Genomic DNA, 21,674 nt, shown 5'->3' with positions numbered 1-21,674 from the left:
ACAACTCTAGGGAAAAAGCAAAATAAACTGATAAAATGGAGAAATTTCAAGAAGCCATAGTCAAAAGTAAAATATACTTTTTTACCTTCTAAAATAGAAATTAGAATGCTTTAGGCAAATTTAGCTAGTACTGAGTAGTCACTGAAAAAAATAAATGCTTCTCTTTTTTTCCTACCTTTATTGAGATATAATTGATATGTAACATTGTGTAAGTTTAAGGAGTACAACATGTTGACTTGATACACTTATATACTGTAAAAGCTAGCCACCGTAGCATCAGTTAACATCTCCATCACGTCACATTATTATCATTTCATTTTTGTGGTGAGAACATTTAAGATTTATAATCTTAAACTTAGATCCCCAGAACTTAATCGTCTTATAACTGGAAGTGTGTACATTTTGACCAACATCTCCCCATTTCACCCCCTTCCAGCCCCTGGTCACCACCATTCTAATCTGTTTCCATGAGTTTGGGTTTTTTAGATTCCACATATAAGGGATATCACTCAGTATTTATCTTTCTCTATCTGCCTTATTTCACTTAGCACAATACCCTCAAGGTCCATCTGTACTGCCCGTGTCCTTGATGTGCATTATTCTTTATTATTATAGGAGGACACAGATCATAATTACTATATATCTCGGATATATGGTCCATCCGATTCTGCCAGCCGGGATTTGTGGGTGAACATAGACCAAATGGAAAAGGACAAAGTGAAGATTCATGGAATACTGTCCAATACTCATCGACAAGCTGCAGTAAGTGCTTTGACATTTTGAGTTTCTTTTTCTTCTTCTGTGAAAAAAATTTTGCTTTAATTGACATATTAACATTGTTGTGATCACTTTTCAAGTATATTTAGTTCTGCAATTGCAGTTTAGATTAATAACTGCATGTAAGATGTTATAGAAAATGATAAAGAATTATTTTGAGAAGCCACCATTAATTTAACCATTAATTAATTAATTTAATTAACCATTAACTTCTCCAGTAAGTATGATGAGTTGCATATTCAATTTAAAGTTGTGATTTATCTTGGATGATTTTCAGTTTTCATGTAATTAGAGAACATGCATGTAATCCATGCATTTAGAGAACATTTTTTTTAAATTACATTAATTTGCTATCTTCCATTTTACATGAGTTTATTACCCTTGGTCTGAAAAAGATTTAACCAGAAACATTCACAATTCAGATAACACATGTAGATCAAATTATGGATTTATGTGAAAAAATTTAATATAAAAGAAAATAATTATGTGAAGAAATTTAATATAAAAAAAAATAATTAAATCTAGAAGACTCCAAACATATTTTAAGTCTGAGCTTAAATCATTTACCAGTGGTGGTTCCTTAAACAAACAATTTAACTATTCTGAGGCACAGTTTCTGGATCTATATACGGGGGATGACAGGAGATATGAATACAGGCCTCACTTAGCTTACATGGTCATTGATATCGTGTTCTATGTGTCAGGTTGAATGCTTTCATGGATTAGCTTTTTCAATCTTCACAACAATTCTATGATTTAAATATTATAACCATCTAGGTATTGAAGATAAGAGAACTTAATCTTGGAAAAATCAGCCTAAGTGTCTCCTGCTAGTAAGTTCTGTGACTCAGGTGTTAACCTAGGCAGTCAATTCCCCATTCAAAATGCATGTGTAAAAGTTATCACACTTGGTTCACAGAATGTTCTTTGATAATCACTTTATCAAAGATGATGCCTGATTTAACATTTTAAAAGTTATTTGGTTTTGTTGCCATGGATTATAGTGGTGATCTTACTATCAGTGAAGCCATGTCTTGTTCAGTTTATCATGACATAAAGAGAAAACAAAATAACTTTAACATTTCAAGGGCTATTGCCATTATTGATACAAAGATAGAACTAATAGAGTAATGGCCAATCTGATTTAAAGAGGCATTGATTTGATAAATGTAAAATATCAAAAATTTTGGCCAACAGCCTTCATTGTATATGTGTAGATGTTCCTATGTCAGGAGATTGACTTCTAACAGTTAAAATGGAAATTAATTATAATTCACCATCATGATTCATTGAGGCTGAGAAGCAAACGAAGTAGCCACCTCCCCTTGCTGAATTCCATCATCCCTTTTCCTTTCCATATTCAAGCAGTCTCAGAGAAGATGACAGATTCAGAAATGATTCACTGTCTGGCTTAGAACAGATCTTCAAAAGAAGAGAAAATGAGAAAGATTAGATTAGGACCATGTTTTTTCAGGAATGTATTGCATTTGACAATCTTCCCACTATATTGCAGTCCCTAATAGTGTAAAATATACTTTTTAAGAGTTTGAACGTTTGCGTATCCACATTGAGATTCCATGAATTGGCCCAGTTCTGGTGTCGGCCACTGTGGGTGATATCTGTAAGCAGAGAAAGAAGTTCATCAGTTAAAATATTAGCTGATTTCTTCTTACACTTTCTCTTGTGCTCTCCCAAAGGGGAGGCAGTTCATGTGTCCTGCCTTTCCTCAAAGAAGATTGGTTTCTCTTTTGAATAGGGTTTGCTTGGCTGCCTTGTAACAGCTCTCTGATAGTCTCAAGATATATTATGATGATATAAAGATCCATTTTTTTATAATTGTGATTTTGAGAGTGACATTGTTTGTTGCTTTCAACACCAAAGGTTGGCTTAAACACAAATGGAAAGACTTGAGCTTCAGCTTGAGCTTGTAACTTATCTGGTGCTCCATGCATTGATTTTTAAATATATATCACTGATAGAAACCTTTATTTTAGCTACTCTGCATTGGTTTTCCATGAGAATCTAAGCCATTGTCAAGTATTTCTTAGTGTTAGAAATTGGTCCTGTACCCACTTTCTCTATCACCACCAACAGAACATACACACACACACACACACACACACACACACATGCTCACAGGTACACAATTTCCATTTACAACAATAGAATTGATAATATTACTTAGTTACTTATTTTTGGAAAAATTTGCCACTTGGACTCCTTCATTTAAGGAGCTTTATACCTTGGAACTTATAAATTTACTTACTAGAATATTTTATAAAAATTTTGTACATTCTTTCATAAGTATGATTGTTGAATATTAGTTTGAAGATTTCCAAATTGTAGAGAGTGATCCATTTTTTAATATTTCTTCAATTGGCCTCCCCATCTTTCCAATCCTGCCTTGTTCTCTTGGCTCCATTTCTATTATGCCACCCTTGGAGTAGAACCAGGTTTTAGAGGTGATGACAGAATTGTAGTGTTAAGGTATTGTTATGGCCAGGGGCTCAACGATGCCCACATATACCCTCTTCCTCCTGCCCCTCTCCACACACAGCATAGGCACCCAGCCACAGCTACTCTCCCCCCTGTGATACTATTGAGAGGCTTAACCACAAGGGATAATGGCAAACGGGAAACAATGATTCACTTCACTGATTAGGTTCCCTGAAATCATAATCATCAAAATCCTTGATGCAAAGCTCTCTGGTAATTTGGCTGGAAACCGGATTTAACTTTAAGCCCTAAGGGAAGAGGGGGGTTTCTTAAATCTTACCCGCAACTGATGTAATTTTCATACCCAAGGGCATCCTTTACTGTCAACAAATTAGACAAAAAAGAGCATAGAAAGATCTAGCCTAGGGTAAGACTCAGGGGGCAGTCGGTTAACTAACCCAGCCCTGGGCAAACAGGAAAGGAAGTGAGAAAGCTGAAGATTGGATTTCCTGAAGATATAGTTCCCCTCCCCTTTCCCAGCTTCCTCAGAATGGGTCAGAGGAAGATACGGGGGTGTCTGACCTGGAAACATAATTTTTTAAAGAAATATTTTCCCCTTCACCACCATCATTTGTAAATGTGGTCCAAACAGTATTTTGGAATCTTAGATTAATTTTCTAGAAAAGGAGGAATGTGGAAATAGAGTAAGAGTTTTCCCTTTTCTCCCATCTACAATAATATCATACTGTCAGAGCAGAGTAAAACTTAGAAGTCATTTAATTCACATTTTTCACATACCAAAACACACTGATTTCTCTTTTCTTTTATAATGTAAAGTAAAATGATTAGTATTTATATTATATATATATATATATATATATATATATATATATATATATATATACATGTATATGGTAATTTGATTACATGTTCCTTCAGATCTCCCCGTTGTCCTCTTTGTTTAAATCTCTCCATTGTTCTTTTTGGTTTAAATAACATTTCTTAAATTATATTTGCAATAAAAACAGATGTTAAAACCTAGTTTTACAGTTGGACACATTAAAGGAAGGAGCATGTCTTCATAGATAAAGAAAAGTGAAAATTTTGTATGATTCCCTTTCATATGACAAGCAAAGAGCCAAGCCCCTTACATTCAAATACTGGTATTTATTTGGGTTTTTTGTTCCTTATTCAAAGTCCACAGTTATCAGATTGCAGATCTAGAAGTTTCTAACTACAAACCTAGGAACCAGTCCAGACTTATTTTTCCTTCTATGAGGACCTTCAAATGCCACAATTTTGAGATTTTCTTATGTACTGTTAGATCCATATATTTTAGTTTATTGCTGGACACACAGTTTGATTCAACAACCAGACAAATTAGAATTATTTTGTCTTTTGAAACCACAGTTTATGAAATTCTGATTCACAACTTCTGGAGAAGTACCACTGTCCCAGTAGAAGGAGTCTGGTGTTATAGAAATTGTGAGACCTTGGCTTCAAAACTCATTTTCTCAGATTCTGGCCTCTTGGACCTCAATTTTATAACCTGGAACAAAGGGAAAAATGCCTGCCTTGACAATCTTCCGGTGCTACTTCAAGAATAAAAATGGGGCTTCCCTGGTCCGCCTGCCAATGCAGGGACACGGGTTTGAGCCCTGGTCCGGGAAGATCCCACATGCTGCGGAGCAACTAAGCCTGTGCACCACAACTACTGAGCCTGTGCTCTAGAGCCCGTGCACCACAACTACTGTGCCCATGCGCCACAACTACTGAAGCCCTCTCGCCTAGAGCCCGTGCTCCGCAACAAGAGAAGCCACCGCAATGAGAAGCCCACGCACCACAACGAAGAGTAGCCCCCGCTCACCGCAACTAGAGAAAGCCCGCGTGCAGCAACGAAGACCCAAAGCAGCCAAAAATAAATAAATTTTAAAAAAAGAAAAAGAATAAAAATGAGATATGAAAGGATGCTGAAAATAACAATGAGGTAGTAAGGCATTGTTTTTTGAGAGTCCTAATTCTTTACAACAAAAAATAGTAACCCCCTAGTAAGTTAATTCCTAAGTAATCTCTAAGAGTCTCTTTCTATAGACAGATATATATCTATATATTTATATCTATATAATATCTCTATATAATTTTCTGCCAAGAAATTGCCAGTGTGCTTTTTGCCAGACATAAACATACCCTGGCTTTAAAAAGAAATTTTTTTTTAATTATCTTTCTATATGTTAGTAAGATTGATTCTTTGTATAAGAAACACTAGCAAAATGAAGTGCTGCTCTCCTATGTCTCTGTCATAGAGCAGGTAAGGTTTTTGATGAAACTGGTATAGTTTTTGATGGTGGACTGTTTTAAAATTTAAAAATTGGACTGTTGTCTGTGGGGATCCTCAGACTACCCAAATCTATACAGAAAACTTCATTAAACAAAAATTAGGCTTTCTGGAGGTATTTTCTTTTTCCCAAGGAAAATAACATCATTTCGACTAGCATTTCCATTGCTCTTACATTTCCATAATGTTGGTATTGGGAGAGCTATATCTGGATGCCTGTGGTGACTTTAGTCAACAGTTTTCTCATATTGCACAATTTCATTTTTTCTGCGCATCAGAAAATCTGTTGATAAGTGCTTATTTTTCTAAACGATTAACTCAAAAGGCAATTTAATTTGCTATCTCGATTAGGCTATTATCTAGACCACATATTTTTGCCTGAGTCCTGTTCGCAGTGTCTAACAATAAGTTGCTTTTATTTATGTTTATTTTTGACTGGTTGAATAAACTTGCTGCATTCTGTCTTGTGACTTGTTTCATTTCAAGTAAGACATACACAATTCATCAACCTGGACTCACTTGTCTTCATTTACGGGACTTTCCTCTAGTTTAATAACAGACTGGGATGAGTTGTGGCTGCATGTGTCTACCTTAATTTTGGTTTAATTAATTCATTTTACTATTATTATCATACTGAAATCATTAACTTTGAGAATATCTGTCCTGAAGAACGTATTATTTGAGGGTCTTTTATGGAAAAGAAAGGCCTTCTTTTGTTCCATTCCATAAAATCAATATGAGCTCAGAGTAACTGAGCTCCTCTGCATGCCAGGCGTGTAAGCTGGTCCACTTCCGTCAAAGTGGACAAGGAAGGATGTAGTCCCTCTTCCACCAATGGCATTAATGACACAGGTTGAACATTCCCATCTAATATTTTAGACATGGAAGGGACTTTGGAAATTCTTGAAGATAGTGGCCTTGTGAAGTACAGTGTTCAATTTTTATGCGTATTACAAACCCTAGTCTTCCAAAGCAAGAACATACCTTCTTTTTAAAAATCATACTTGAATTCATCATATTTCAGTTCAATTTCATTTCATTTCTCCAATATTGTGTCTTTAGTAGAGGATAGGCACCATTCTTTATATAAAGTTAGAGTCATAGGAAGTAATCATACATTCTCTGTTACCAATGATGGCTGTAAAAAAATCCTAGATAGATAAATATCTACTCGGCTTTTTTTTTTTTTTTTTTTTTTTTTGGCTGCGTTGGGTCTTCGTTGCTGTGCATGGGCTTTTCCCTAGTTGCGGCGAGCAGCTATTCTTCGTTGCCGTACGCGCGGGCTTCTCATTGCGGTGGCTTCTGTTGTTGCAGAGCACGGGCTCTAAGCTTGGGGGCTCAGTAGTTGTGGCACACGGGCTTAGTTGCCCCGCGACATGTGGGATCTTTCTGGACCAGATATCGAACCCGTGTCCCCTGCATTGGCAGGCGGATTCTTAACCACTGCACCACCAGGGAAGTCCTCTACTCATCTTTTTAAAGTCACAAGGGAGATGAATACTTGAGGTTTCTGTGAAACCCTCTTGGAAGGTTTCACATTAATCTTTTATAATTGTAACGGCTGCTAAAAAGGGACCCTGCAGCCAGGCAGCCATGTCTCAGGTGGAATGAATAAATCCATTTACTCCTGTCTTTCTTCCTAGATTCTCTTCTCAGACCTGTTTTTAATCATCCTTTCCGAGATCTCTCTAGGACCCCATGAAGACTTAACAAGGGTTAATTTTAGATAACATGAGTGTAAAACATATTCTCATCCTGAAGTTATTAAATGGTAAAGCTTTCACAGGACTCTTTTGCAAGGAAAATGCTTCGTAGCACAGAAAAATTAGCAAAATATAGATGGACTATAATGTTCCTTAAGGGTAAATATAACTAAAGGCAAAGTAGGTATAATTCTTGTGAAAAATCTGCAATTGTAGAAGATGAAAGACTTAAGACATTTTGGAATTGAGATTTCCTGAACAAGCTAGTATTTTAGTATCTTTTAAAAATATATTTTATACCTATTTTCAATATCTTTTTTTTTGTCTGTTTCTTCTTACTAAATTATAGCCTGTGACTTAGGTGGTGGATGATTACTCTAGGCAAAATAGTCAAGGTCTCACATGGTTTGCTTATAAATTGCCTTCCCATCAGAACTTATGCTGTGCCTGGAATTCCAGCCCCAGAAAGTAGGTGTCTCATCCTTTTTTCACTGAAGGTGCTCTGTTCCACTCCAGTGGGACCAGAAGTAGAACACTTTTAGCCACTCTCAATTAATGATAAATTGCCAGGAATTTCTTGTTATGCAGCCACTCTCTGAGAAAAAATGCGATGTAAGTTTTGCTCCTGATAAATAGGCTGAGTTTAGGCACCTGAGTCCTGATCCCTGCAGAGCAAACTGTAGATATGGGTGGGGTGGATAAAGGAGCAGCTCTTGGAAGCTGTGTTCAGAGGCATCAATTTACTTAGCTTTTGGAAAATCCAAAAATTGCCAACTGTGGCAAAATGTTAAAAACTGGTGAATCTGCATAAATGATGTGGGGGGGGGCTCTTTGGATTATTCGTGTAACTTTAATTTGAAATTATTTCCAAGTAAAAAGTTAAAAAAAATAAATAAAAGAGGAGATGTTAGCAGAGGAGGTTGAAGGGTTAAAATTGGACTTGGCCTAAATTTTGATTTCAACCTGTAGTCAAGTTTTGAATGATTTAATCACCCTTCCCAGGAGCTCTGCCAGCACTGAATTCCAAATCTTAACACATTGTTACCAAGCAAGGACTCCCTGCCTGATGTGCATAGAAGCCAATACTGTGACACCTTTGTTTGAGAAAGGAAACAGCTTTATTGCGAGGTCGAGGTCGACTGGCAGGGAGGCAGGCAGGGCTCAGATCCAAGTTTGGGGCGAAATTTAAGGGGTTAGGGGAATTTCAGACTTGGAAGCTGATTGACTAGTTTCAAGTTACTTGTGCTGCTGGGCGCTGGACTTTCCTTATTGAAGGACTTCTCACTTCGTAAAGGGCACCAGTGGAAGCATTTCTATTCTTTGAGTTCTGTAGACTGAAGAGTCCAAGTTCCAGGGTCAGCCTGGAGGCCTGGGTTCCTGTCTTGCACATGCGCACTGCTGTCTCTGTAAAATAACTCCAGGTTTGATTAATCAACAACCTGATTTAAGGGAACAAAACCAGTTTAAGCTGGTCAATGTTTTATGTGCTGTTTCAATGTCAGTTGAGGGGCACCTTGATATAGTGTTTAAGCATGTGGACTTAGAAACAGGCTGCCTGGATGTGAGTCCCCACTTTTGCCAACTATAAGCTGGGTGACTTGAAGTCTGTTATTTACTCTCTGTTAATCACTTTCCTCAGCTGTAAAATGGGAATGACAATAGTACCTACTTTCTAAGGTTGTTACTAGAATGGAATGATTTAACATTTGTACAATGTTGAAACCCTGGCTACTACAGCTCTATAGCTGTCTGTTAAGATGGATACTAACCATCGTCATGTGAGCATTTTAACTTTAAAACAGTCATTTTCCAGTGACAGGAAAGAAGGGAGGACAGATTATAATCAACAGAGGCAAGGGAGGGCATTTTCAAACCGTCAAGGATGAACTCATAGGAATACTTTTCCTGCCCTGTCCAAGTCTCTGGTCAAGGAAGTAACCAGTGTCATTGCCCTCAGGTGTACCGGGGCTGCAAAGAGGTTTTGCAAATCATTGCTTTAAAGGTGCTGGGCTAGGAGGTACCTCTATCCTTTACTTCCTTAAATGGAAAATTTCAGGTCAATTGAGTGCTAACAGATGAAGTGAGATAATGTTATCCGGAATCAAGTCTATTTATCCTTTTAACCCGTTTCACGCTTGTCAAAGCTTCCTTACAGTACTGTTTTAGAGTTTCAAAGACCATTTATATGACATAAAGCCTTGACCACTCCAAGTGGGATTCCTGGGGCAGTCTCAGTAGCTCTGGGAGCTTGTTAGAAATGCAGAATTTTAGCTCCCTTCCCCCCCAGACCTACTGAATCAGAATCTATTTTAAACAAGAACCCTAAGTGGTTGCCCTGCACACTCAGGTTTGAGAAGCCTGGTAGAATCACTGCCTTGTTCCTAGAGCAGCATGAAAAATTCAGAAGTGACGTCTGGTTCTCCCCTTCCCCTACCTGCCCTCCCAGGGCTTCTTTATAAAATACTGTTTTACTTTCTGTGCCCTTGAACAGACTTATGTTCTGCACTCTGCCTGAATGGTAAATAGTCACATTAATTTGAATGATTCTCAAAACATGCAAGTATAGGCAAGCTACTGTAAGCCACGTGTTTCTGGGAAGCGTGCAATGGGAGAGGTCAAAAGATATGATGATAATTCAATTAGTCTCAAGTTAATATGAGCAAGCATCAGGTAACTGCAAAATGTTTACATTTTGTTTTCTAATTTACCTGTAGTCCCACGCAGAGTGTCATTCAATATGCAGGGTTAATTAAGTTCTCAGTTCTGTTATGAAAAAAGTGCTGAAGCAGTTAGAATTTCTAACTCAGGAAATCAATTCGGTTGATGGGCTTTATTTCTAAAAGGAGCCACTCCCTTCCCTGTATATTTGCATATTGATTAGCCCCTTTCCATGGGCATTTTGATATTTTAATTAGGTTTCCAGTGTTTTCAGTCACTGGATTAAAGACCCATGTCCTGTTCACTCCTCCCGGAGTGTGAGAGTTTGTTTAAAATTGCATTTTGTAAAAATCCTACATGGTAAAACGGTTTCGAGTCATCCTGCCCACTGCAGTTATTTTATTTCTGGAATATACTCAGCTCATTTATGGCCTAGAAGCAGGATCTTACATTAGGGTATACCAAAAGAAGCTTACACTTCTGTCAACCACATGGAAATGCCTCTGCATAGTACATTTTCTCTCCTTAGTAGTTGCTTGTTGTGGAAACTTACTGATTTAAATTTTTCTATCTATATCTATATCTACATACATATACATATATATACTCATATTTCTATCATTCTACTATCTTTTGGTTTATGTTACTTTTATAAGTGAATATATTTGTTAAATAGGTGAATAAACCAGTGAAAGGCCATTACCATTGACAACTGTAAAAAAATAAATAAATAAATGTTCTGTAAGTTTAGAAAATAGGCCCTTAGATCTCTCCTTGGAGGAGAAGAAATGGAAGCATCTGATCCTCAAATGTGCAAAAAAGAGTAGTTCAGGCTGTACCCATTATCTGGTGAGAAGGGACCCACTGTGTTGCCATCAGACCTCAGTGGTGGGCAGCTCACTACAGCTCCCCCCAGCATGGCACTAGTCCCTGTGATTTGGTGCATTTCATCTGAGAAGACTGCTCTGTACCTTCCTCAGATTTTTTTGTGTGTGGCTTTTGCCTCAGGCACCTGGGAGCTTTCTAGCTATTTTCATTGTTATTAAATTTTAAAGAAAATTAAGTTATGTCTACTGAGAACAAAAACGTGAGTCACTGACAATGTTAAGAGTATCAGGTAGAAAACACAGCTATAGAAAGTCTGTTAATAGGTAGGAAAAGGATCACCTAGTGTAAAAGAAGGGAGATAGAATGATGTCGTGGTCAAGACTCAGGAGTTTTGGAGTCAAGCATATTGGATTGAAATCCTGGCTCTACTACTACTGGTGGTTTGAACTTATTACTTGTCCTTCTAGAGTTTTGTTTTGGAATACTTTCAGGCTTATAAATAAACTTGGAAAAATTATTGAAAGGGTTCCCATATAGCTTTCACCGTGCTTCCCCAAATATTAACACCTTACATACTCATGATACAATTATCAATACCAAGAAATTAATGTTGGTGTGATGCTCTTAATGAATCTATAGGCCTTATTCACATTTTGTGAATTGTCCCCAAACCATCTTTTTTCCTATCCAGAATCCAATCTAGGACCTACATTGCATTTATTTGTCAAATCTAGTTTTGTCTCCTCCAGCCTATGACAGGTTCTGCGTCTTTCTTTATCCTTCATGAACTTGACATTTTGAAGAGTCTTTGCCAGTTATTTTGTACAATGATCCTGATTTGGGGTTTGTCTACTGCTTCTTCATGATTAAACACAGGTCTCTATTTTTGGCAAGAATACTAGAGGAATGATATTTTGTCCTTCATCATGCATCACATCAGGAGGTCCGTGATGTCAATATGTCTCCTTACTGGTGATGTTAACTTTGATCACCTGCTTAAGGTGATGTCTGCCAGATTTTGTTTCTTCACTGTAAACTTACTATTTTTCCTTTGGTAATTATCTAGTATCTTTTGGGAAGATACTTTGTGCATACCAACATCCTGTTTCTTGTCATACTTTCACCTAATTTTAGCATTCATACTTGCTAAATGCAGGCAAATACTTAGCATAATGTCTGATATATTAAATGCTAATTTCATTCTCCTAACACCAGTAAATACAGTAGTTATGATTATTTCAATATGACAAAACTGAAAACATCATAACGTTGCTGAGGAACATAATATCTAATTGTCATATGATTCTATTAGAAAAGCAATGTGCCTGCATTGATTTTAGAAACAACATATATCAAATCATTTCCATCTACTTATTGGGAGTCAAACAGGGAGCTATTTTTATTTAGGAAATGAGTTTTAAGGAACTATTGCTATGCTAGACGCCTTCAGGTACATAATATAATATTGACTCAGTGCTTATGAAGGTCCAGGTGTCATTTGGCCGTTTGATCCTTAAAATAACCCTTTAAAGAAATGTGTTGACTACAGATGAGCAAACTGTGCATTAAAGAGGTTAAATGATTTATGAAATCACACAGCTACAAAGTACCAAAGCTGGGATGTAACTTCAAGTCTGTCTGACTCTAAAACCATGCTAGATCATTCAAAAATTAGAAAAGAATCTTTGAAAATTTAAAAATAAAGTTCCATCTATTTCCACTAAAAGAAGATTTTAAAATTTGTGTCTATGATTAACAAAGGACTGCAATAATCTGTTCTAAGCATTTATAGGTGAATGAATTTTATGTGGACCTTATTCAGGTTCAAGAATGTTTTGTGCATTATGGAAGAATATGTCACATCCCAATTAAGAAATTAAATTTATTCATAGTTATATATAAAAAGTTATCTAATAAGGATTATTCAATCATTTTTATTTATTAGGGATATAAATATTACTGGAAATAAGATAATTTATTCAGGTATTTTGATGAAAGCCAGTATCACTAGAAATATCTATGTAAATAAAACGAAAAGTATCTTTTCTTAAAATTTGCATTTCCTCTCAAAGTTAATATTTGACATAAATAAACAAACTGCAAATGATATGATTCCAATTTACTTCATCTAACTTTTGAAATTGTCTTTGGAAAACAACACCAATCTCACTTTGTCAATCATCATCATCACCATCATCATCCCACCTATCTGACAGCTTCAAGATACAAACCTGTGCCCTGCAAACATGAAATGATTTGAATGATTAAAAATAGAATGTTAAAATATATGTATAGCAATTAATGATTAATCCATGAATTTATTCTTAAATAAATGGATACTGCCCATATTCTCTGGACCCTTGGCTGTCATGAACTCACGAGATCAGCAGTTCCTAAAAGAGTAGTTACTACTAATTTTTTTCCCACAAGCTGCTTTCATCAAGACTATACCTTATAAAGATGAAATCAAGGCTGGGGGAACCAGAAAAGTATAACCTTATTACTGTAAATAAGAAGCTGTCTTAAAACAAAAGGCAGTTTTTTATTAATGACTTTTTAAATGGCTTTTAGGATTATAAATGTGCCCACTCCAGATTCTTAACCTAATCATTTCTGTCTTCAAGGTCTTACAGGCATTGACTAATTAATTTATCTTTGTAATACCACTGAGAAATAGGCAAACAAGTAAACCTGGAATAGTGTGTACATAGGATTATAATTCTTGTGTTATTAAGAAAGAATTAGCAGAGATCATAATAATTAGAAGCTGGATGGCGATAGACATAAGAAAAATATGTAAAAGAGGCAGTAAGAGGTGGGGACGCACTTAGAGATCTGTGAGTATGGCTCTAATTGCCTCTGATAGTCTGTTCCCAGCAGTGATTCTGCGGGGCATGGTGTGGTTTTAAAAGTCACATCATACATGGCTGTACCTGCCATAAATTTGCAACAGACCACCTAGAACCTATCTATATACTTCTGCAAACTTTTCAAAGCATGCTTCATAAATTTCTTCTCCCCCCTGTGATACTTCCTATGCTTGTCTCAAAATTATTGATACCCCTCCTTTCAAATAGTCAGCTTTCTGCAGAGTGTAAGGAATTAGCAAATTCAATTGATTTTATTTATGCCACACATGCTTGTTAAAATTTCACTTTTGAGTTTTCATTTTATATTTCGCCCTGTTAATTCATTTATTGTGTCTTCACATGACAATTTTCCTAAACGCTTCTTCCTTTTACCTTAGATATTTCTTATGGGATGAGATCCAAGATAGGAAAATGTTCACCGTTTGTGTCATGTACATCAATTAAGTCAACTAAATTTCAAGATTACGTTTCTTTTTGTTTACAGTGGCTTTTTGTGACAATGTCCAGGGTTCTGTTAGCCTTTTTGATTGCAGAAGGGTCCTTTGTTGCATTTACAATTTGGGTTTGTTTTTTTTAATTATATAGTTAAAGGATACGTAATTAATTAGTGACACAGCAAGTCTTCTCACACCTAACCAAAATAGCTCTCCTTCCTGTATTCATCATTTCCGTTGGTGGATTATGGTCCACCAGTCACCCAGCTAGAAACCTGTCCCACATTCTAGACTGCTCTTCCCTGCTCCCAACTTTTATGTACAATTAATCACGATCCTTCCAGTTTTACTTTCTACATATATTTTCACAATCCCTTCCACTCCCATGCCTTCAGGTCTCATCTGGCTAGCTTCTGGTGATTCCTTTTAAAGAGTTTCAATGCCATCTCCTCTGAGTTAGGTGTTCTCTCCGGGTCCTTTCTCTGACCCTGCCTGGTCCTATTTGTTTATCCTTCCGTGTTGCTCTCCTGCACCATCTTCTGAACTCCTTGAAGGAAGAAACTGGGTGGGACTTACTGTATGATGCTCAGACCCTGATTTAGTGCCTGGTACATATAAGGTGTTGAATAAATGATTTCTGACTGCATGAATGAATGAATGAACAAATAAAACTTTCCTTTAGCTCCCCCCCCAATGCCTGTTTTATATACCATACTGAGATAAAATAATGATCCAATTACCCAGAGGGTAATTATACTGAATATATAATAAATTAGCTTAAAGCCCTTCATGAAATTCTAGTGCTTAATGATTTTTGTTTATGTTTCAGTAGTTGTGTGTGTGTGTGTGTGTGTGTGTGTGTGAGTGTGTGTGTGTGTGTGTGTCTGTGTTTGTATGTGTTTTAAGGAGGGATGATAATTTTCAAAAATTTGCCTTTAAGTGTGACACTTCTTATCACTTTATTTTCAATAACTCAGTAATTAAGAGCATTGCCTTTGTTGTCTTTCAAATCTGGGTTTAAATTTTGGTTTCCCACTTGGGCCATTCTTAACCACCCTGATGCTGAGTTTCACTTTGAAGCAGTTAAAATCTGAACCCCATGCAGCTGCTTCATGTGTGCATGTATATAGAGAGAATGCTAGGTGAGATACAGCAGGAAGCATAACTTGGGCTAAGAAGTCACGGTAGGACTCTGAGGAAGTGACACTTTGCGGTTCCTCTTGATGCTTTGTCCCATATCCCTTCTGCCTCCCTGAGTTCACTTGAAGCTGCGGGAGGCAGCTTCTAATATACTAGCAACTCCCCAGATCAAGTGCTGTGGCTCTTCTTTCTGCCTGAGGGTAAGCAAGGGTAATCCTGGGGAAGGGGGGATTCAACTGCCCACAGGAGCACCGTTGATCAACAGGAGATAGGAGTTGATGGATAAGTAGCCCAGCCTCCTAACCTCCAATGAGATGATTCTGAGGCATATTTTCCCTACTCTTTCTCAGAAGGTCTCCAAGGGGAGACCTGGCTATAGTGGTAACACATCCAATAACTGTTACTAGTTTTTCTCTTTTCCTTGTCTCACTTTTCCCACTTCCTTTAGCAAATGCTTCCTAGGATCACCTTCCAAGCAAATTATCTGCTCCAAGTCCTTATGTCAGGTTTGGAGTACCAACCAAACTAAGCCAAGGCTTAAAGAATATGGGAGCCATGACCAACCAAGGTTGAGAGACCATTACAGTCAGAAGAGACATCATGTTGAAGTACCAGAGCCCAGGGTTAAGGGTGGCAGTTTCAAGGAACTAAAAGTTATTCTAGAAGGCTGGCCTGAGCAGAAAATGTGAAGGGAGAATCATAAGGTAGGAGACACCAGTTAGTGGTGGGTCTTAGAACTCGTTTTCACTATTTTGGCATGATTCCAGGGTCAATGGGATTCTAGATTGAATGATTTGAAGTGGGGGAGTGATATGCTAGATAGTAAGGAGAATGAATTCCAGGGAAAATGGAGCCAAGACACCTGTGAGCAAGTTTTTGTGATAAAAGTGATCTATACTTGGGGAAGGGTGTCAGTAGTACCTGGAGAGAAATGGGTAGATTTCACAACTATTGAGAAGGTAACACCTTTCTAAACTGTCATTGCTATTATCAGTGTGAAGCAGGCCATGGTGATAACTAAGGTAAGCTGGTCATTTAAACAGGGAAACATTTCAATCATTGATGTTGTGCTTCAGGATAATATATCAGCAATTTTTCCTTGAGAACTTATTTACTTCTCAAAAACAGTCTTTAACTTATGTATTTGTTTATCTCAATTTTATTCTAAAATATTTAAACATCTGTTGTGGCTGAGAAATTGTCATATTCCTCTGGTTCATCTTTGATATGTTAGTGATAGATGTTTAAACCAAACTTATTCTGGAAGTGAGCATGCCAAAGGGCTGTAAATTTTACCGATTTGCTCGTGAGCATGGCAATAAATTAGAATGATGGAGAACAGTGTACTACAGCAAGTGCCTTTATAAAATTATGTCTGACCTTTTCTTTGCGATATATGATTTTGCCACTGAAGCTTTTATGTTAGGGTTATTAGTAACCACTCATTTCAGTTAGTGCAGTGAAAATAGGTTTTGTTGTTCCCATTAGTCAGCATAAAATAAAAACGAAGATAAACCCTTTCTGAAGATGCAGCTTTCATTAAAAAGGAAAGAAAAAAAACCTAATTGAAAGTCACTGTAAATTTTGAATGATTAATATCATGCCACATAAGTCATTAGAAATCTCTGATGGATATAAAAAAGCAATCATTTGCACAATTGGAAAGAGCTAAATTTAATCTAGCTATAATTCTCTATTTTTTTAAATTTGTATATTGGGAGAGATGTGATATAGAAATTGTTGAATTTTAACATAATAACCTTTTACTATAGGTGGTTTGTACATGCTATTAGGCTCTAAATCAGCCAATTAATTTCCCTATGGATCCTTTTATTTCAGCTGATCACCTTTGTTATAGCTCCCTGTTTTTCTTGTTTCTTGCCTAATAATAATACATCTGGTTCATATCATTTCAAACATACAAAAAATCTAGGGTTTCTTTTTCTTTGTTTTGCTTTGTTGTGTCTTGTTTTTATCTTACTATCTATCTATCTATATAAAGAAAGATATATTATAAATATATATATCCAAAGCTTCAGATCCCTTTTTAGAAAAAAGAGGGGCAAAATTTATGAACTTTCTTCCTAAGTCTCTCCAGTTTTCCTCTCTACAAAATAAAAGTAGCTTTCTAGTAACCAGCATTTTTTTACTCTTTGATTCTGTGCTTTTAAAAGTGGACATAAAACGGTTGACCCTTGAACAACACTGGGGGTTAGGGCTGCCAATCCCTGAACATTTGAAAATCCACACGCTGGTATCTCTGCCTCAAAAATAAAGAAAGTGACAAATGACTCACCCAAGGGCTGGATAGAATCAGGACTCAAACCCTAGTTCTTTTGATTTCATATATTGTGATCTCTAATCAGACTTTTCTCAACACTTGGATAATTTAAAGATCTGTAAAATGAAAACACAGATACTATATTTATTGGGGAAAAAATGCCTCATAAGTGGAACTGGCCAACGCAGTTCAAACCCTTGTTGTTTAAGTGTCATCTGTATACTGAATCTGGGGAGTTTATCGCATCTTAAAAATAAAAATATCTGCAGGTCTAGATCTGTAGGTGCAAAATATCTTGTTCCGTAAAATTGCCTTTTGTTCTGGGATGTACAGAAGATAAATTGAATATATAATTTTGTAAAATAAAATATATATTTTTTTAAATTCAGTGAAACTTGACAGATAACATGCTCTACTATTTTGGAGAAGATTAATCAAACTAAAAAGAACCCTAAAATTATTGTGATGGCTGACCTACTTTGTAGTGGACAACTGAAAGGCAGTGGTGATGTTAAAGAGAATAGCTTGATTCAGAGTTGAAACTTCTAGATTCCCTTTGTAACTGAAGAACAGATCAACAGACCACAACAGCACAACTTTATTCTTTTCACATACTTTAAACATTTAATTACCAGGGGAAAAAATCTTTCTTTCCATCCAAGATTCAGGTTCTAATAGTCAACTATAATAATAGTGGTGCAAAGTAGAAGCATCATTTTTTTTAGGTGGAAGGCTCTTCATTTTACATTTACTATTATGCACATTATTGATTTTCTCTTCTGGTTGTTATTCCTTGCAGAGAGTGAATCTGTCCTTCGATTTTCCATTTTATGGCCATTTCCTACGTGAAATCACTGTGGCAACTGGGGGTAAGTGGTTTTCTGCCCATTCACTCTAAGTAATCTACAGTTTCACTACAGTTACTATTTTTAATTTACTCCATATTTCAAAAGGGACATTTATTGGGAAAACCATTGTCTTCTATCACAAAGTCATGGGTATAAATAAAACCTAAGAAAGAATATAGCTATTGGGAAAACTTTTCTGCAGAAAAAATGTAGTTATAATAATTTTCAGCTTAGATTCATCTCTGCTTTCTTTCCAAGTTTTATTTCATTTTTGATAATATGGAAGACTGCATGAAAGCGAACAGAGCTTAGAAAGAAAAGGTGCTTAAGAAAGCTATGGAAGTATTTTCATTTTCTTTTAATTTATATAGTTGATCGATATAAATTTATTTATATATCAATATATACATTCACATTCAAAACCACATTATATTAACTTTAGTTATTTGGTTGTTTTTTTTTTTTTTTCCCTTTAATGCCACCTAAGTTGACTGACAACTCATTTGAGTTTAAAAAATAAACACTGAAATTCAGTTTGAATTCTCTTCATTTTATTTTTCTCCACAAACTTTGGAGGTTAGTTTAGAGATTAGCAATAGCCTAGAAAGGCAATTATCATTTTTTATAGTGTATCCCAGGAGTGAGAAAAATTTAATCCTTGATTGCTACTAGCAGAAATAAGCAAAATGCCGGAGAATATCGCTGCTTGCCTAACATGGAGTGATAGAGAAAGTAGAAGAATGAGAGAAAAACATAAAAACGGAAGAGTAAGTAAAGAAGCAAGTTAAAAGAAATCCATAGATATGATGAAAAGTCTGTGGATGACCCAAGCCTAAAGCACCACAGATCAGAGTCCCTTTCCTTCACTGGGTTTTATTATTGGTCTTCTGCTTGGTATGGGAACCATGTTGGTCACTATTACCATATTTCAGTTTAAGACTTAGAAGATATGTAGGATTCAGAAGAAGATTTGTAATCAGAAATACCAATAAGCAAATAAAAGTTCTGAGTACCATCTCTGAACACTGGTAAATAAAGCTACCTCTGCCTTAGGATTGTGTAGCCTAGTGGACTATTAGACAAAGTGAAGCAGAATGTGGGAGTTCCTTAGAAAATACAAATGATGACATTTGTATTTTGAAAACATCTTATTTGTAGATATTTGTAAACATCTGTGAGAATCCTTTAAGACTTTATAGAGAAATTATTATTTAAGATATTTCTTGAAGGAAGTTATAATTTCTGTGATTATGTAGGGAAGGAAGAGTAGGTCACAGGGAAGAATATCTTGAATAAATACTATACAGAAGAGGAAATTGGTGGAATATGTTTGAGATAGTAAATAATTGAGTTTGAATGAAGCTGGGTGTAGCTTTACAGAAAATATTGAGATGTGAAAAGTAGTTTGGGACAATTTTATAACTGCCTCAAGAGTCAATCTGAGTCAATAGTCCTTAATTAGATAAGCAATAAATGTAAGAAGCTGAACCAAGATATTTTGTAATGCTTTAAGTATAAAAAACTGAAGTTAGTACACATAATAGGAAGAATATTGCAGTAGTTTGTGTGACAAATATTGAGGGCCTTGCTGATTCTGAGGCTTCAAACGAAGGGAGAGAAATGATGCTATTAGCAAAATTTACAACTCTAAGCAGAAGAGCTGGTTTTAGGGAAAAACAATGGCTTCAGTTCAGAAACTATTACATTTTGTGTAAAAAAAGGACTATATATAAGTAAAATTTACACAAGGACCATGTCTTTATGAGCTCACCGTGTATTTCTGTGCTAGTGTAGTGCCAGGCATTTAATAGACATTTTAATTAATGTGTTGAAAGACTGAATGGAAAGAAGAAAGGTAAATTGAAAGATTGCCCCTATAAGCCGTGGATTACCTCACATCCACTCACATCTTTAAAGTATGATATGAGCATGGTTATCTTATAATATGAATATTAGGCTTGTTTTCTGACACTTAGGTGACCGGTGTTCCACTGAATTTTTAAAAGTGAATTATTAATCACATTTGTTCAAAATCTGTACACACAGTGGTGAAAATATGGGCAGCTTTGCATTTTCTGTTTCTCAAATCGTTTTATCTTTAAAAGTCTTGTCAGTGATTCAGCCAATATGAAGTAAGATTTCCCTTAGCTGAGTTGGTAGGAAAAAACCCAAACAGATGGCTATATCATGTTTACGGCTTCAAAGTACAATTTTTCTTTGAAAAGATCCTCAAAGTAAGTGAAAAATCTGGTGTCTTGAATGATCTCTATCTTCTTTGAAGAAAACACTAATGTAAAGAAACCTTTTTTATTTTTTGCTTAAGAAATGCTAGTATGGCCTTGCATATCTAAATCTATACCCTGTTTAGAGAGGCACAACTGAGATAATTTAGACATTGACCTGGGTTTCTCCAAAATGGAACCAGAATCTCCTGTAAAAGTTTTCAGCTAAATAAATAGCTTGTCTACACTTCCATTGTTTATTTATTCAATCAGTATTGGTTGAGCCCCTACTGTGTGAAAGACACAGTACATGATACTTTGGTTTGTACAGAGAAGAATAAACTGTTGTTCCTCCAGGAGCTTAGAATCTAAGAGGAAGGAGTATATGACTAAGCAATAAGACAAGGTTGACTGTGAGTATTGGAGGAGCAGAAAGTTGCTCCAAGAGGAGATCATTCTTACTGGGTGAATCAAGAACAGGTTTGTGAAAGAGCTAACATTTGACGCTGGCCTTAAAGGACGGTGGAATTTTAGCAGGCAAAGAAGCAGATTAAAAAGAGGTGAAGAGGGAAGGGACATTCTAGACAAGGGGATGCTGAGCTAAGTGACAGTGCTAAGCCCATACTGAGCATATTTGGAGGTCTGTCAAGTAAATCTGTTTATCTTGGATGGAGACTCAGAGTTAGAGTCTAGTGAAGGGGAGATGGGAAGAGTGATGCAAAATACTTTGAACTTTAGACACTTGGATGATATCCAGTAAGTATTGGGTTTCTTTGAGTAAAGAGCAGATCTGTCCTAATTTGGCAGTGGAGGACAGGGTAAGGTTAGGCAGTTAAAGTCAAAGAAAGAAGCAAATTTTTCAATACTTCTACATAGATTATAGTGCCTGAAGCCAGTGAAGGGCACATCATTTGAGTTGTTTGATCAAGGTTTTCAGCCAAAAGGATTCATTAGGACACAGGTGAGTAAAGCTAAGAACAGCTTGGAAGAAGACTTCTGAATCATAGATTTTCAATAGATCTCTTCTGATTAACTAGGTGTTATAAGCAGATAAACCTACCTGACAAATGTTCATCATCTTACAAATCTTGAAAAAGTTATTAACCATGAAAGGCTTGGAAGAAAAATGGAAACCAGAAGTC

The 21,674-nt window shown here is 36.2% G+C and overlaps 1 protein-coding gene across 2 annotated transcripts in view; it reads left to right on the top strand.

Annotated features, from left to right (window-relative positions):
* The window catches only part of PLXDC2 (plexin domain containing 2), a 419,623-nt gene that overhangs the window by 197,583 nt on the left and 200,366 nt on the right, over positions 1-21,674 (top strand). For both annotated transcript variants that reach the window (XM_061178854.1, XM_061178848.1), the window contains exons 4-5: positions 616-762; positions 18,262-18,331. In XM_061178854.1, coding sequence (XP_061034837.1) covers positions 616-762; positions 18,262-18,331 — 217 coding nt within the window. The remainder of the gene's footprint in view (positions 1-615; positions 763-18,261; positions 18,332-21,674) is intronic.

This window comes from Eubalaena glacialis, chromosome 2 (assembly GCF_028564815.1).
Source record: "Eubalaena glacialis isolate mEubGla1 chromosome 2, mEubGla1.1.hap2.+ XY, whole genome shotgun sequence".
Lineage (NCBI taxonomy): Eukaryota > Metazoa > Chordata > Mammalia > Artiodactyla > Balaenidae > Eubalaena > Eubalaena glacialis.
This window is presented reverse-complemented; position numbering and strand designations above follow the sequence as displayed.